General features: G+C 48.8%; 1 protein-coding gene across 1 annotated transcript in view; it reads right to left on the bottom strand.

The window, feature by feature from the left end:
- Positions 1 to 13,720, bottom strand: part of AGBL4 (AGBL carboxypeptidase 4) — a 590,265-nt gene that overhangs the window by 116,935 nt on the left and 459,610 nt on the right. The window contains exon 6 of the mRNA XM_089912066.1: positions 11,123 to 11,237. Within this exon, the coding sequence (XP_089768192.1) occupies positions 11,123 to 11,237 (115 nt within the window). The remainder of the gene's footprint in view (positions 1 to 11,122; positions 11,238 to 13,720) is intronic.

Below are 13,720 nucleotides of genomic sequence, written 5' to 3'. Positions count from 1 at the left end.
GATGGGGAAACTGAGGCCAAGGTCACACAGCTGTGTAAGGATAGAGTTGAAAGTCCATTCCAGAACTACTGGATTATTTTTTTCTCTGTAAGAACACTTACAAAGAGTAAAAAGAACCATTTTAAAGGCCCAAGGGGGCACGTTTTCTAAAGGAGTGTACAGTACTGGCCCTTGGGGCTAGGAAGGCTATTTCCATTCCTTTAATGAAAAGAGGCAGAGGAGGCATAAGGGAAAGAAAAGTCCTTTAGGTCTTCACAGATCTGGGAGCTGGCGAGACCCTTGCCCACCTGGTCTGAGCCTGAGAAGCGGCTTAGGTTGTGAGTGTGGACTCCAGAGCCACACTGCCTGGGTAAGACCCTGGAGGGCCCATGGATTAGCTGGTGGCTTAACCTCTCTGTGCCTCAGCCCTGATCTGCAAAATGTGGATTCTGCCTACCTCAGAGGGTTGTTAAAAGGATTAAATGAGATCAGCCGTGTAAATGCTGGGGACACCGTCTTGTTTGACATAAGCGCTATACACGTGTTAGATGGTCTTATGGTTTCATCTTGGTATGACACTCAGGGTCCTCCACAAACTAGTCCCAACTTATTCCTTAAGCTTCTTGCCTCATGTCCCCCAACCTGTACACCATGCAAGGCTTGCACATTATATGTCCTATGAGCTAGTTACAAAAAGGCACACCCTTCTGCGGGCTGGTGCAACACCTCCAAGTGGCAAGGCTCGTCAGCCTCCATCTGCTCTCTTAGCCCTTGTGCAGTGTGTGAACCTACACCATAGGCTGCAGCCCTGACCGTGTGCACTAGCCACGCCAGACCACCTGGTAGTGGGCTCAGGGCTCCTGTTCACTCGGGGTTCAGGCAGCAGGGCTCAGAGGCTGAGCACTTGGGCTTCGAGTCAGCTCTCTGGTTTTGACTCCTGGATCTCCCTCACATGGGACCTTGGGCAAGTGAGTTCACCGCTCTATGTGCTTCAATTTTCTTGTCTGTAAAATGAGGATAATATAAGAACCTACTTCATAGTTTCATGGGGCTGTTGGGAGAAACCTCCCTTTGCTTTCAATCCCAATGGGGACTTTTAGTCCCCAGGAATCAGGAGAATGGCTCTTCGTCTCCATCCCCTCGCATCCTCTTCCCAAGGGAGGGGATGGAACTTATCTGACGGGTCAACCTGATACAAGGAGCAGAGACTGTTGGGCCTGGCCCTCCTGGCACAGCTTGTTTGGATCTGTGACCCTGCAGGGAGGGTCCGTTCTGTCCTCCTCTCCTCCACTTGGTGTGCCTTCTGGGAGGCAGCTTCCTTCCCACTCAGCTTGTGGCTGGTGGGGAAGTTGAACTTTGGGGTGACGTATAAGGAGGCCAATTTTGGTCACAGATATAAGCCATGCCTTGCAAATTCTTTTTTCAATAATAAAGTTAATATTCTGACCTCTATCTTTCTGACCCCTGTATCTCCTCCTACATTGGTGGAAGTAGGCTGAGAGTGGGAGAAAGAGCATGATGAGTTATCACCCCTACATGTCCAGTGGGAATAATACATTAAAAACTATTAGACTACAATGAGATATCATCTCACACCGGTCAGAATGGCCATCATCAAAAAATCTAGAGGCAATAAACGCTGGAGACGGTGTGGAGAAAAGGGAACAATCTTGCACTCCTGGTGGGAATGTGAATTGGTTCAGCCACTATGGAGAACGGTATGGAGGTTCCTTAAAAATCTACAAACAGAACAACCATACGACCCAGCAATCCCACTACTGGGCATATACCCTGAGAAAACCATAATTCAAAAAGAGCCATGTACCAAAATGTTCATTGCAGCTCTATTTACAATAGCCAGGAGATGGAAACAACCTAAGTGTCCATCATCGGATGAATGGATAAAGAAGATGTGGCACATATATACAATGGAATATTACTCAGCCATAAAAAGAAACGAAATTGAGCTATTTGTAATGAGATGGATGGACCTAGAGTCTGTCACACAGAGTGAAGTAAGTCACAAAGAGAAAGACAAATACCGTATGCTAACACATATATATGGAATCTAAGAAAAAAAAATGTCATGAAGTACCTAGGGGTAAGACAGGAATAAAGACACAGACCTACTAGAGCATGGACTTGAGAATATGGGGAGGGTGAAGGGTAAGCTGTGACAAAGTGAGAGAATGGCATGGACATATATACACTACCGAATGTAAGGTAGATAGCTAGTGGGAAGCAGCCGCATAGCACAGGGAGATCAGCTCGGTGCTTTGTGACCACCTAGAGGGGTGGGATAGGGAGGGTGGGAGGGAGGGAGACACAAGAGGGAGGAGATATGGGGACATATGTATATGTATAACTGATTCACTTTGTTATAAAGCAGAAGCTAACACACCATTGTAAAGCACTTATACTCCAATAAAGATGTAAAAAAACAAAACAACTATTAGAATAGGGTCCGACAGCTTGTATAATTCCATTAATGTCTGCACTGTTATCATCACTGTTGTTATTTAACATTATTATTCCTTTGGTAGAGAATGTGTTGCTCATCTCTTCACCCAACTAACTCCCAGTCTCCTCTCAGGAGTCATCTCACCAGCGCCTCCTCCTTGAGGGCAAGCACGTGGCCAAGCCCACCTCAGATCCCCGGGGATGCTCAGGACGAAGTGCGTGCCGGGTGAGCATTTGCGCACAGGGCAAGGCGGACAGTGGGAGATGGAGGAGGAGGAGCTTCCTGGATGCTGTGTCCGCCTTGAAGACCAGGCTAAAGAGGATAGGCTGCTTCTGATGGTCAATGCGGAGCCCCGGAAGGATTGCACATAGAGAACTGACCCTATTCCAGCAGCGGTTTAGGAACTAAGACCGGGAACGATAAAGTTCTTGATTCTACATATTGTTTTGCTCCTCCGGACTCCCCAGCCACTAACTGGCTTACTGTCTCCTCAGAGGCCTGTCTTCACTGTAGAATCAGTTATTAAAATCAACTCACTATCAACTGTAACTTTGAAAGGCTATTCAGCTGCTCGCGGGGACAGAGACGGGGAACTGCCTCCGTAGACATCTAGCCATCTGGCCTCTTCTGAGGAAGCTGGCTGGGAAGCTCATTTGAATAATTGGTTTTAGCCGTGTGCACTCGTGGTTGCCTGCCCCAGTGTCCTTTCAGCCTCTGTAGAAACATCACGCAGGTTACATAAAGCGGGAGAGAGTCTCTGGGAGGTAAGGCTTTGTCTGGCCCCTGCGTCACTCGCGTTTCATCTTAAATAACTATGTGGCTCGCTCCCTGTGTGACCTTGAGCAAGTTACTTAGCCTCTCTGTGGCCTGGTTTCCTCTTTGTTCAAAAAGGCAGCATGATTTCTGCCCAGTCCATGCCTCCTTGTAAGGCTCTCAGAGGAGGTGGGGTGGGGGGGGGTGAGGGCTGTGACTTAGCAGGAAGGCAAGTGGAAAGATTTAGGTTGACGAGAGCTCAGTGTCAGATAGCGATGGGCACGTAGGCTGTACCAGGAGAAGTACATCCCCAGAATTAGGCTTGTGGTGGTCCCTTCCTTCTCCTATGCCACTAGCTAGCTCTATGAACTTAAGGGAGTTACCTAATCTACCTATGCCTCAGTCTCCTCACAGTCTCCTCATCTGTAAAATGAGAATAATGAGAGTTGTTCTGAGAATTAAACAATACAGGCAAAACACCCAGAATAGGGTCAGGCCCAGGACGTTCAATAGATATTAACTATTCATCACCACCACCACCACCGCCATCATCACCGCCATCATTCTCATCATTATAACTGTTCCATCCTGGACCCCGTGCCGCAAATACAGACCACGACAAACATCCGGAGTATGTTCAGAGCACAGCTGTAAGGACGGGGAGAGGAATGGATTTCAGATTACATAAGAAAATTTGTAAGGCTTTGGGGATGTTCAGGCTGGAGAACAGGTGCTGGCAGGGGTAGAGTGAGTGAGGAATGGGGACACACAATCCTCAAACAGCTGAAGGGCTACTATGTAAAAGATGGACTGGACCCGACTAATCTTTCAGGGGTAGAAAGCAGAGGTGATGGGCTATCAGGTTTAGCCTGGACATAAACACCCCCTAACAGTCAGAGCTGGCAGCAGTGCAGCATTTCTTAAGGTTTCCCTGCCCTGGGCAGGGCACTGGACAAAGGTCTTTGAGCTCCCATCCCACTCCAAGGCTGGTGAGGCTACGGATAGGCAGCAAGGGGGGGGACATGAGGCCTGGGTGGGGAAGGAGGCACAGTGAGAAGGGGCTGGCAGATATCGCTTGGTGTGGCAACTTGCAGTGGATCTCTGTTTCCATTTCTAGTTGATGAAAAATGCAGTTTTATGCTGTCGAAGAACAAATAGAATATTGACATGTATTTTACATTTTACACAGCTAATTTTATGTTCTATTCTATTTTGGACAGTTAAAAATGTTTCCCCCTTTGGATGTTGAGGTGGGCAAGGTTGGTCAGTTCCAATGTCTGTGGGTGAGTGTGTGTATGTGTATGTGTCTCGTGTGGTGTGTATATCTGTGTGTATCTGTGTGTGTGTCTGTGTGTGTGCATGTATGTGTGCGTGTTGGAAATACTTCCTCTGATGTTTCAACCTCTGCCATACTTAATGATGTTTGCTGTGCAAATCTCTCCTTATCTCCTTTTATGTCTGGTGAACTCCTATATGCCATCCGCCCTTCAAAAACCCACCCTCGTCACCCCCAGTCAGAAGGAAACACTCCCTGCTTTCAGGATACAGTGTAGCAGGGGGATGAATCTGTAGCAGGCCAGGGTTGGCCTGCCTGGATTCGTAACCTTCCTGCTGGGGGACGTGGGGCAAGTTCCTTGGTGTTTCTGGGCCTCAATTTGCTTTTCTAATTAAAAAGGGGCCATAATACTCCCTCCACCTCAGGGCTGTTGGGAGGGTCAGAGGAGATGATATGTATAATGTGTGCTTAGTAGGCACTTAGACATTAGCTCTGATTATACCTAGGCCTCCACAGCCTCACACTCACACCTCTAGTACAAACACTGGGCTTCTTATTGCCAAGGACCGCCTCTGATTTCCATCTGCTTCCCTAAGGCGTAGCACAGGGACTGACACTCAGCAGGCCCCTGACAAGCCTTAGTTAAATTGGATTTACTGCGCTGGAGCATTCTTTGCTACGTGAGGCTCACCAGGGCCGAGAGACATAATGCGTTGCGAGTCTGCGGGTCGTAGCTGCATCCGTTTCCACCACAGGGTCTGCAGTGTCATGCGATAAAACTGAATCATTTCTACACCACCCATGGAGGTCTACTCCTCTCCCCCACCTCCACACTCCCAAGAAGCACTGAGGCTTCCCCAAAATGAGAAATTCCACAGCATCCTGCTATCCTTTGGGTAACTGCGTATTTTATGATGACTGGTAGGCAATTACTATGGTAATATTGCAATTCAGCATGTGTGAGGTTTGGGAAATGAGAAATTATGGGTAACTACTTTGGACTCATTTCTATGGTAACAAAAAGTAATTGTCATTAAATACCGGTTATATGGAGGCTGTACCTGGTAATTATAGATTTTTATGCCCCAAAACATAAATAAAACCAATACATTTATTCAAAGGTCTATGACTATTTACTTATACGTGGCTCTATGGAATACACAATGACAGGCACCTAATTAGGAAATGCAAACCCGATGCAGAGTTTCATATTGTCATATGGAGATGAAGAGTCTGTTTTCCAAATGCAAGGCACCTTGCACATCACACAGGCGCAGCGGGGTACAGGTGGGGATGGAGGTTGTCTTCTCTGTAAAGGAAGTGATGGGGAGGAGAATGTGGCAGAGAGAGAGAGATCAAGAGTCGCACTGTGTGGGACCAGCCACACCTACTGCAGGACAGTGAGAATCGCCAGCCGCCAAAGCCTGACTCAGCCCATCACCCCCGACCCCAAAGGCTTTCCAACCACTGCCTTGTAGCTCTCGGCTCGATGACACCTGAAGTTACAGCGTTCATCCCTCAAAGCTCCTAGCCCCGAGATGCCCCTAGAACTCTCCAAAGATGCTCAAATTGCATTGATAAGTCATACCATTATTTTTTTATTGTGATAAAATACACATAACATAAAATTTACCATTTTCATCATTTTTCAGTGTACAATTCAGTGGTATTAAGTATTCATAATGCTGCACAACCATCTCCAAAACTCTTTCCATCTCGTAAAACCGAAACTCTATACCCATTAAAAAACAACTCTCTTCCCCGCTCCTCAACCCAGCCCCTGGAAATCACCATTCTACTTTCTGTCTCTATGATTTTGACTACTCTAAGTACCTCATATTAGTGGAATCATAAAAAAATCTGTCTTTTTGTGTCTGGCTTATTACACTTAGCTTAAGGTCCCCAAGATTCATCCATGCTATAGCTGTACCATTCTTGACAGAGCCTCTCCCTAGTACTTCTACTAAAGGACGAAGTGTGCCTTTCACTTCATTTTCCTCTTCCAACAGGGCAGGGGGAAACTGAGGCCAAGGGAGAGAAGTGTCTTGCCCCAAGACTAGAGGACTCAGGAGAGCGGGGAAAGTCAGACTGCTAGCTCTCTGCTTCCACCTCCAGCTGGTAAGGCACAGGCAGTGTCTGGGAGTGTGGAGAGTCCTGGACACACCGTAGGACCTTGAACGGGCTCTTCACCTCTGCAGACTTGGTTTCCCCTTTGCTCAAATGGGTACAATAAAAACTGACTTTCTCAGAGAGTCGCGGTAATGATGAAAGGTGGTTTTTAGATGTAATGTACAATAACAAAGTGTGCCTCTGAACCCAGAGTTCACTAAATCATTACAGCAGCTCATCATAGTATTTATGTCACAACAGCATAAAATCAAAACAACTGGGGTTAGGAGGCCGTGTTGCTGAAAGTAAAGGGTTGGGAGCTGATGGCATGTGGTGATGACTAGTTTGCCTGGGGACTGGAGCTCCGTGCCATGGCACAGTTGCGAAACACTGCTGTGGTGTGTATGTATTCATTCAGATAATACATATCAAAGGCCAGTTCTATGCTGGGCACCACGCCAGGCTTCGGGGATGAAGTCCTGACTTCATGGAGTTTATAGTCTAGAGGTGGAGACAGTCATTAAATAGATAGTCACGTGATTACGAATTGGGGCCAGGGCTCTGAAAGGACAGTACAGAGTGCTCTGAAAGAGTGTGATGGGAGACCGAATTTATTTTGGGGAATCTAGGCAGGCCTTTCTGTGAAGTGGCATTAAACCTCAGACCTGAACTGAAAAAAATGGCCAGTGTTGCTGGAGTGTAGTAAGTGAGACGAGGGTATAGTCGTTCTGTGTTTTTATTAGATGCCATAGTATCATTGTTTCTACCGTTACACCATCTAACTGTCCTAGAGGGCCACTGGAGAGTGCACTGTGGTTGCTGTAACTTTGGCCCTCTCTACTCCTCCCATAAGCCGGAGTCTGGGAGCACATACGGTAGTCTAGTAAGTAAACACTGCTGCTCTCTTACATAAAATGCATTCTCTCTCATGGGACAGCTGCCATCATTGGCCATTAAATGCTAGAGTGCACCTTGTCTATTCTACTATAAATACCATGGAATAGGTACTTGTATTATTATTATTATTATTTTTTTTTTTTTTTGCGGTACGCGGGCCTCTCCCTGCTGTGGCCTCTCCCGTTGCGGAGCACAGGCTCTGGACGCGCAGGCTCAGCGGCCATGGCTCACGGGCCCAGCCGCTCCGCGGCATGTGGGACCTTCCCAGACCGGGGCACGAACCCGCGTCCCCTGCATCGGCAGGCGGACTCTCAACCACTGCGCCACCAGGGAAGCCCGGTACTTGTATTATTAAATAAAAGCTTTGCGTGATCAAATCTGGGAAGTCTTACTCTCCTTTCTAGACTAGATTTTATGGTTCTTTAATGTGGAGGAAGGAGAAGGAGGAAGGGGAAGTGGGGTCGGGGGAGAAGAGGCACCTGCAGGACAGGCCTGTCTGCTGCTCTTCACTGGGTCTGGCGTGTGTGGTGCCAGCAGCAGGTATAGGACAGCCCAGGAACACAGCTCGGCCGGGGCACGCCTGCACCCCTGCCCACTCCTCACAGGCCACACGACTTAAGGCAGGTTATTTATTCAATGTCACTGAGGCTTGAGAGACTGCACGTCCTGAGGGGAGGTGTAGAGAGTGAAGGTCAGGGAGCACGTGAGGGAGGTGGGGCTGACCCCCGCGCTGCGAGGTGGTCTGTGAGTGGGGCTCTGTGTGCTGCCCGGAAGTTCTGACAAGCATCCTTCCTCCCCACCTGCCGCCTTCTGTCCTTTGCTCCTCCCCCCACCCCACTAACTCCTGCTTTTCCTCCTGTACTCCTGCTAATCGGAGTAGGTTTTTATCATCTGCGAGCAGAGAAAGCTTCAGAGACCCTCCTCCATAGAGTTGTTATGAGGATCAAATAAGTGGGTGAACGCCTGACACACGGTGCTGGGTGGCAAGCGAATTCTCGTAGTGGCCTTTCCCAGATTGGGTTTCAGAAACCCTGCCGCCTCTGGGGACAGGGTAGTGGTGGAGCGGGTTACGGGCTGGAGGGGTAGTGAGCTCTTTAGGAAAAGGGTTCCTCTGGGGAACACTGGACACTATATTCCCCTCTTGGGATTCCCGTTTATTAGCATATTCAAAACTGAAAAGTTTGGCTTCCCTGGTGGCGCAGTGGTTGAGAGTCCGCCTGCCAATGCAGGGGACACGGGTTCGTGCCCTGGTCCGGGCAGGTCCCACATGCTGCGGAGTGGCTGGGCCCGTGAGCCATGGCCACTGAGCCCGCGCGTCCGGAGCCTGTGCTCCGCAACGGGAGAGGCCACAGCAGTGAGAGGCCCACGTACCGCCAAAAATAAAAACTGAAAAGTTTTATTGTGAAAGAACTTGTTTAACTTTGCTTAACTCTGTGTTTCCCAAATTCACTTGAACTCCAAATCTCTCTTCCCCCATATTGCCTGGACAAGTCCCAGCCAAACCACGGGACACCGTGCCGGGGCTGGCCTACAGGACCTCTAAGGCACCTTGAAGCTCTCCATCTGGAGTCTTGATCACTATTTTTCACATTCTCCCAATCTTGAATGGTGAATTCTCATGAAAGGCTCTTTGTTGCTACTCAGCTATTTTAGCAACAGGACTAATGCCTGTGGTTAGAGATTTTCTTCAACTCTCATAACGAGAATCACACATTCTCACTAGGAGAAGGCGGGGCTTTTCAACTTCGGTACAGAACCGTTTCTGAGGAGTGGAGCTCTTTTATCCTGAAATCCCCAAATCACAAAATTTGGACAGCTTGAGGGCATGTAGGAAGCAGCCAGCTCCCCAGCACCAGCCCCCTGGCCATCTGAAGCCCAGAGAGAGGAGGCATTTTGGCCAAGGTCACAGACCCCTTTCCAACTGGTCACCCCGGGACAGCAGGTGGTGACATGAATAAGTGTGTGTAGTGAGCAGTCCTGACCTCTCTCTGACCACGGCTGCTCTTGTAATTAAACATAAACGTTAACATCAATCAAATGGTCCTCCCACCAACATTATCACTAACAGTGTATTCTGTCCAGCGAAGGTGGAAAGGCACTGCTCGCAGGCCTGCAGCAGCCATAAAACCTGCCAGTGCTAATGAGCCATCGCTTGAGCCAGTTAAGAGAGGAAACAAAACTGTCTTTAATTAAGGCATCATGCATCCCATGGGTTCTCTCTAACTCATACCCAGGGGTACTGGGAAGCCCCTGTGGACCCAACTGTCACATTCTGGGAAAGCATGAAACCAGCTCTGTTTAAAATGGGCCTGATGGGATGTCAGGCAATGTGGGTTCTGGTCTGAGCTCTGCCACTGAACTTGAGCAAGTCCCATCTCATACCTGAGCCTCAGTGCCTTCCTCAGTAAAGTCACCCCTTTCCTTCTCTCATATCCACCAAATTCTTTTTGAGCATCTACTACGTGCTGATCCCTGCTGACAGGCACCGGGGACACAAGGACCATTAAGGCTCAGTGCTTTCCCTCTGGTGGCTTTAGGACCAGTGGGGTCCATGCAATAGGATAAGGTATGTTCAGTAGCCAGGCCTGTGGGAGCTCAGAGGAGGGAAGGGCCAATTCTGTTTGGGGGTTTGCAGAATGTTTTCTAGAAGAAGAGGCATGAGCTGAGTTGTGAGGAAGGGTTAGTGAAGTGAGGAAGGGACCAGGAGGTTCTGGACAGAGGGTCTTTATGAAGGTAAGGTATCAGGCACCAACAGGACGTGTGTAAGGAACCAGGCCTCCCTTAGAGTGTGCAGAGCAACAGTTCTATGACCAGAGGGTGGGAGGTGAGGCACCAGGTCACACAGAGCTTTGCCTCAAAGCCGGGGAGTTTGAATGTTACCTTGAGGGTTGTGGGACTAATCAACTCTCAAGCTGTATAATTTAGGCAGTGAAGTTAGACAGTCAATGATTTACTGGTTGTATGACTTTGGGCCAGTCTGTTGCCTCAACCGTGAAATAAGGGTAATAACACTCTCAGAGGATTCAGTGTTCTCTCAGCAGATGGTTCCCTGGGTAGTGGAATTTTCGGCTGTAAATTATGGTGCTAAGCCAGGAGAAAGAGCTCAAGGTGTGAGTACCTGAGTGAGTGTGGGGCTAGCGGTGTGCCCACACCAAATCAAAATGCTGTTCACGTGGTCTGGGATGCTACTCTCCTTCATTAATAATCTCCAAGAAGAAACCCGGAAACAAAACAGTAACCCTTATCACCACCATATGATATTCTGCAAAGCACGTTCATTGCCACCGTTTCCTTTGATGCTCACAAGTGCCCTGCCAGGTAAGTAATTATTGTCTTAATTATGCAAGAGAAACTGCAATGCATCAGAGAGGGAAAGTGAATTCCCCAAGGCTACACAGGAAGTAGGTGCCAAAGCTGATATTAAGTCTCCTGACTCCTGGTCCGGCAAGCTGCCCAGAAAACTCCAGCAAGTGACCTCAGGTGACTGTGAACGAAACAGCCAAGGCCCATTAGTCATATTCTCAAGGGCCAGAGTGAAACTTCCTCTAATGAACTCATGGGTAGTCTGAAAATTCTTCCTCAAAAACCTATCCCCTTTTTCTTCCTGCTTCCACACCACCATCCAAGCATTCTCTCCCGTCCCTCACCTGTAATTGCCCAGGTAGACGCCATCAGGGTTGAGCATGGGTGCAATCTTGAAGACCAGGTGCTCCCGTAGGGCACGAGCAATAGGGTGCTGGCTTATGAGGAAGTCAATGATCCCTGGAGAAAGAGAAGCACCTGGGTTAACCTCAAAGTGTTTCAGGAAGGAGGAGCACATTTCCCTCAGCTGGAAAAACACAGCTCAACAGGTGATTTGGGCCTATGTTTTTAGCCACTGTGAATGTACGGCTATGGACTAGGTGTTGCCCAGTGAATTTTACAAATAATATCTCTGTTTCCAAGAGACAGTTCAAGATGTAATATTGAAGCTCATGGGCTGGGGGAGAGCATGTCCTGCTAAAGAGCACAGGGTGGGCCTCCAGGAAAAGACAGCATATGAGCTGTGCCTTGGAGGGGCCCCTGGGTCTTGACAGAGATGGGGGAGAGGCAGGATAACTCTAAACAATAACTTTAGAGCTGCTCCCTAATGGACCTGCTGTTAGCTAAAGGCTGCCATCAGATTGGATGATGATGGAGTCAGGGACCTTAGGGGTCTCAGTCCTCAAGAGGCTGATGGGGGCACCAGGAAACACAAAGGAGAAGTCAAAGAGGACAGGGAGGTTTTGTCAATGCCCCCAAGCCTGCTTCTTTCCCCACTTTGAGGGCCTTCTGTTCCCAGACTCTGGGGCTGGCTGCCCTCTCTGCTTCTCACTGGCACCAACAACTACCTCGCCTTCAGGTCACCAGATTTAGAAGAGTTGAATTCTCCATGACCCTCCTCCCACATTCAGGGGGTCTCCAAGTCTCTTCCTTGAAGCTAGCAAATCTGCCCCTCATCTCCATCCCTCTGCCTCTCTTCTGTTCTAAGCCACCATCATACTTGGCCTGGGTGAGAACAACCACATCTGACTTAGGTGACAGCAGCCACCTCTAGAATGAGCCCTCATCACGATAGCCAGAGGGACTGTCCTGAAGGGCAAACCTGACTCTGTCACTGCTGTCGTTGATATCCTGGCGATGGCCTGCATACATCTACAGGAGAGGGGGTGAGAAAACAAGAACTGAGTCCTTGCCTTGTCCCTCCTTTTCTCCACATTTCTACTTATTCATCAGAGACCCGAGAAAAGTAGGCAAAACGGAGCTCTGGCATTCCATGAAATTCCTGTAATGCTGGAAAGTGATAGGAGAGTACAAAACGCTCCCAAAAGTACAGAAGGAGAACTCCTCTCCTGCTGGAGAGAGCAGGAAAGGCATCAAGGAGAAAGAAGCTTTTGAGCTGGGCCCTGAAAGATAAGTAGGTTTTGACAGCCAGACAGGAGGAAGCAGCGGGGTAACTAAGAACGATCCACATGCCCAGTGGCAGGCACTTAGCCCTTGGAATGATAAGTCGCTCAGAGGCATATTCCAGAGCTGCCATGACCAGTGAGGGACATCTTGGGCTTTTCATTAGGCCGGGGCTGAGAATCCATGGGCAGCCGAGAGCCAGTTGGACGTCATTTACTTCGCCGCCGAAGCGGCAGTCGACCAGATGCCCTAATTTATTTGTTGGTCTTCATATGAAAGCTGTAGTTTGCCAGTAAACAGGCAGGGTAATGATGCCAGGCACCCTTGTTAGGGGCTAGTAATTGCTTAATCTGTCCACTAATTGACCCTGGCTCCTGGGGCAGCCCTCCATCAAGGAGCCAGCCTGTGCACAGGGCCTGGCCGTGCTGCCTCAGAGGATGGCTTCTGGAAACGGAGGAGCTCATTGTGAGCCATCCTCCTTCACAGATGAGCAGATTAATTGGGCTGCCGATCAGGCAGCTAATAAAAGGATGAGAGGAAACAAAGCCAGACCGGAGGCTGTAGCCACCCAGAGTGCGTATGGGGCAGGGAAAGCAGAGGTTTTAGACTCATTTCTTGGCTTGAGGTCAGATACTGTTCAACAGGAGTCTTTCCTATTGATCAGGAAACTAGGAGGAGATCTTCCACTTGTATTTGGTGTGGGAGGGGGTGGTAAGTGAAGAGAAGTATGAGGAGGAATGTCGGAGAAAGTCAGAGTGGAGAGGAAATGCCATCCCCCACTATGGGCCAAAGCACGGCATGGACCGAGGAAGCAGAGAGCGTGTGGACCTGGGGACCTGCCTGTGACTCTTCACCGGTTGTTAGCTTTCTCTGACCAGTTTCCTCATCTTGATACAGAGGTAACAACACCGAAGCTGGAAGACTGATGTGGGACAGGGTTAGAACCCCTGCATTTTGACTGCCTGACACAGCGCCTGAACACTGTGATGTGCTCTCATAAACTCACTCAGATCAAAGGTTGAAAGGCAGTGGAGTAGTAAAAAAGTAGAATGCAGTTTAGAACCAGGAGTCCTTGTCTGTGAAGTTGACTGACTATGGGATTTGGGGACAAGGATACTCAATTGGAGAAGCCAACAAACCAGCAGTTAGAGAACTGGGGTTCTAGTTTTGGTTCATTGATAAATTTAGAAGAAAGAATCCAGGGGTTCCCAAGGATGCAACCCACACCAACAGCCTATGATTCCATCTAGTTCATTCCTCTCCCCCAGAGTAGCAGAATCCCCATCTGTTAAGTGAGGAGAATCATCTCTCTCTTGCTG

Source organism: Delphinapterus leucas, chromosome 1 (genome assembly GCF_059928025.1).
Source record: "Delphinapterus leucas isolate spDelLeu-1000000601 "Yukka" chromosome 1, BTC_Dleu_Yukka2, whole genome shotgun sequence".
Classification (NCBI taxonomy): Eukaryota; Metazoa; Chordata; class Mammalia; order Artiodactyla; family Monodontidae; genus Delphinapterus; species Delphinapterus leucas.
The sequence above is the reverse complement of the archived record's forward strand: the minus strand, read 5'-3'. Positions and strand labels throughout refer to the sequence as shown.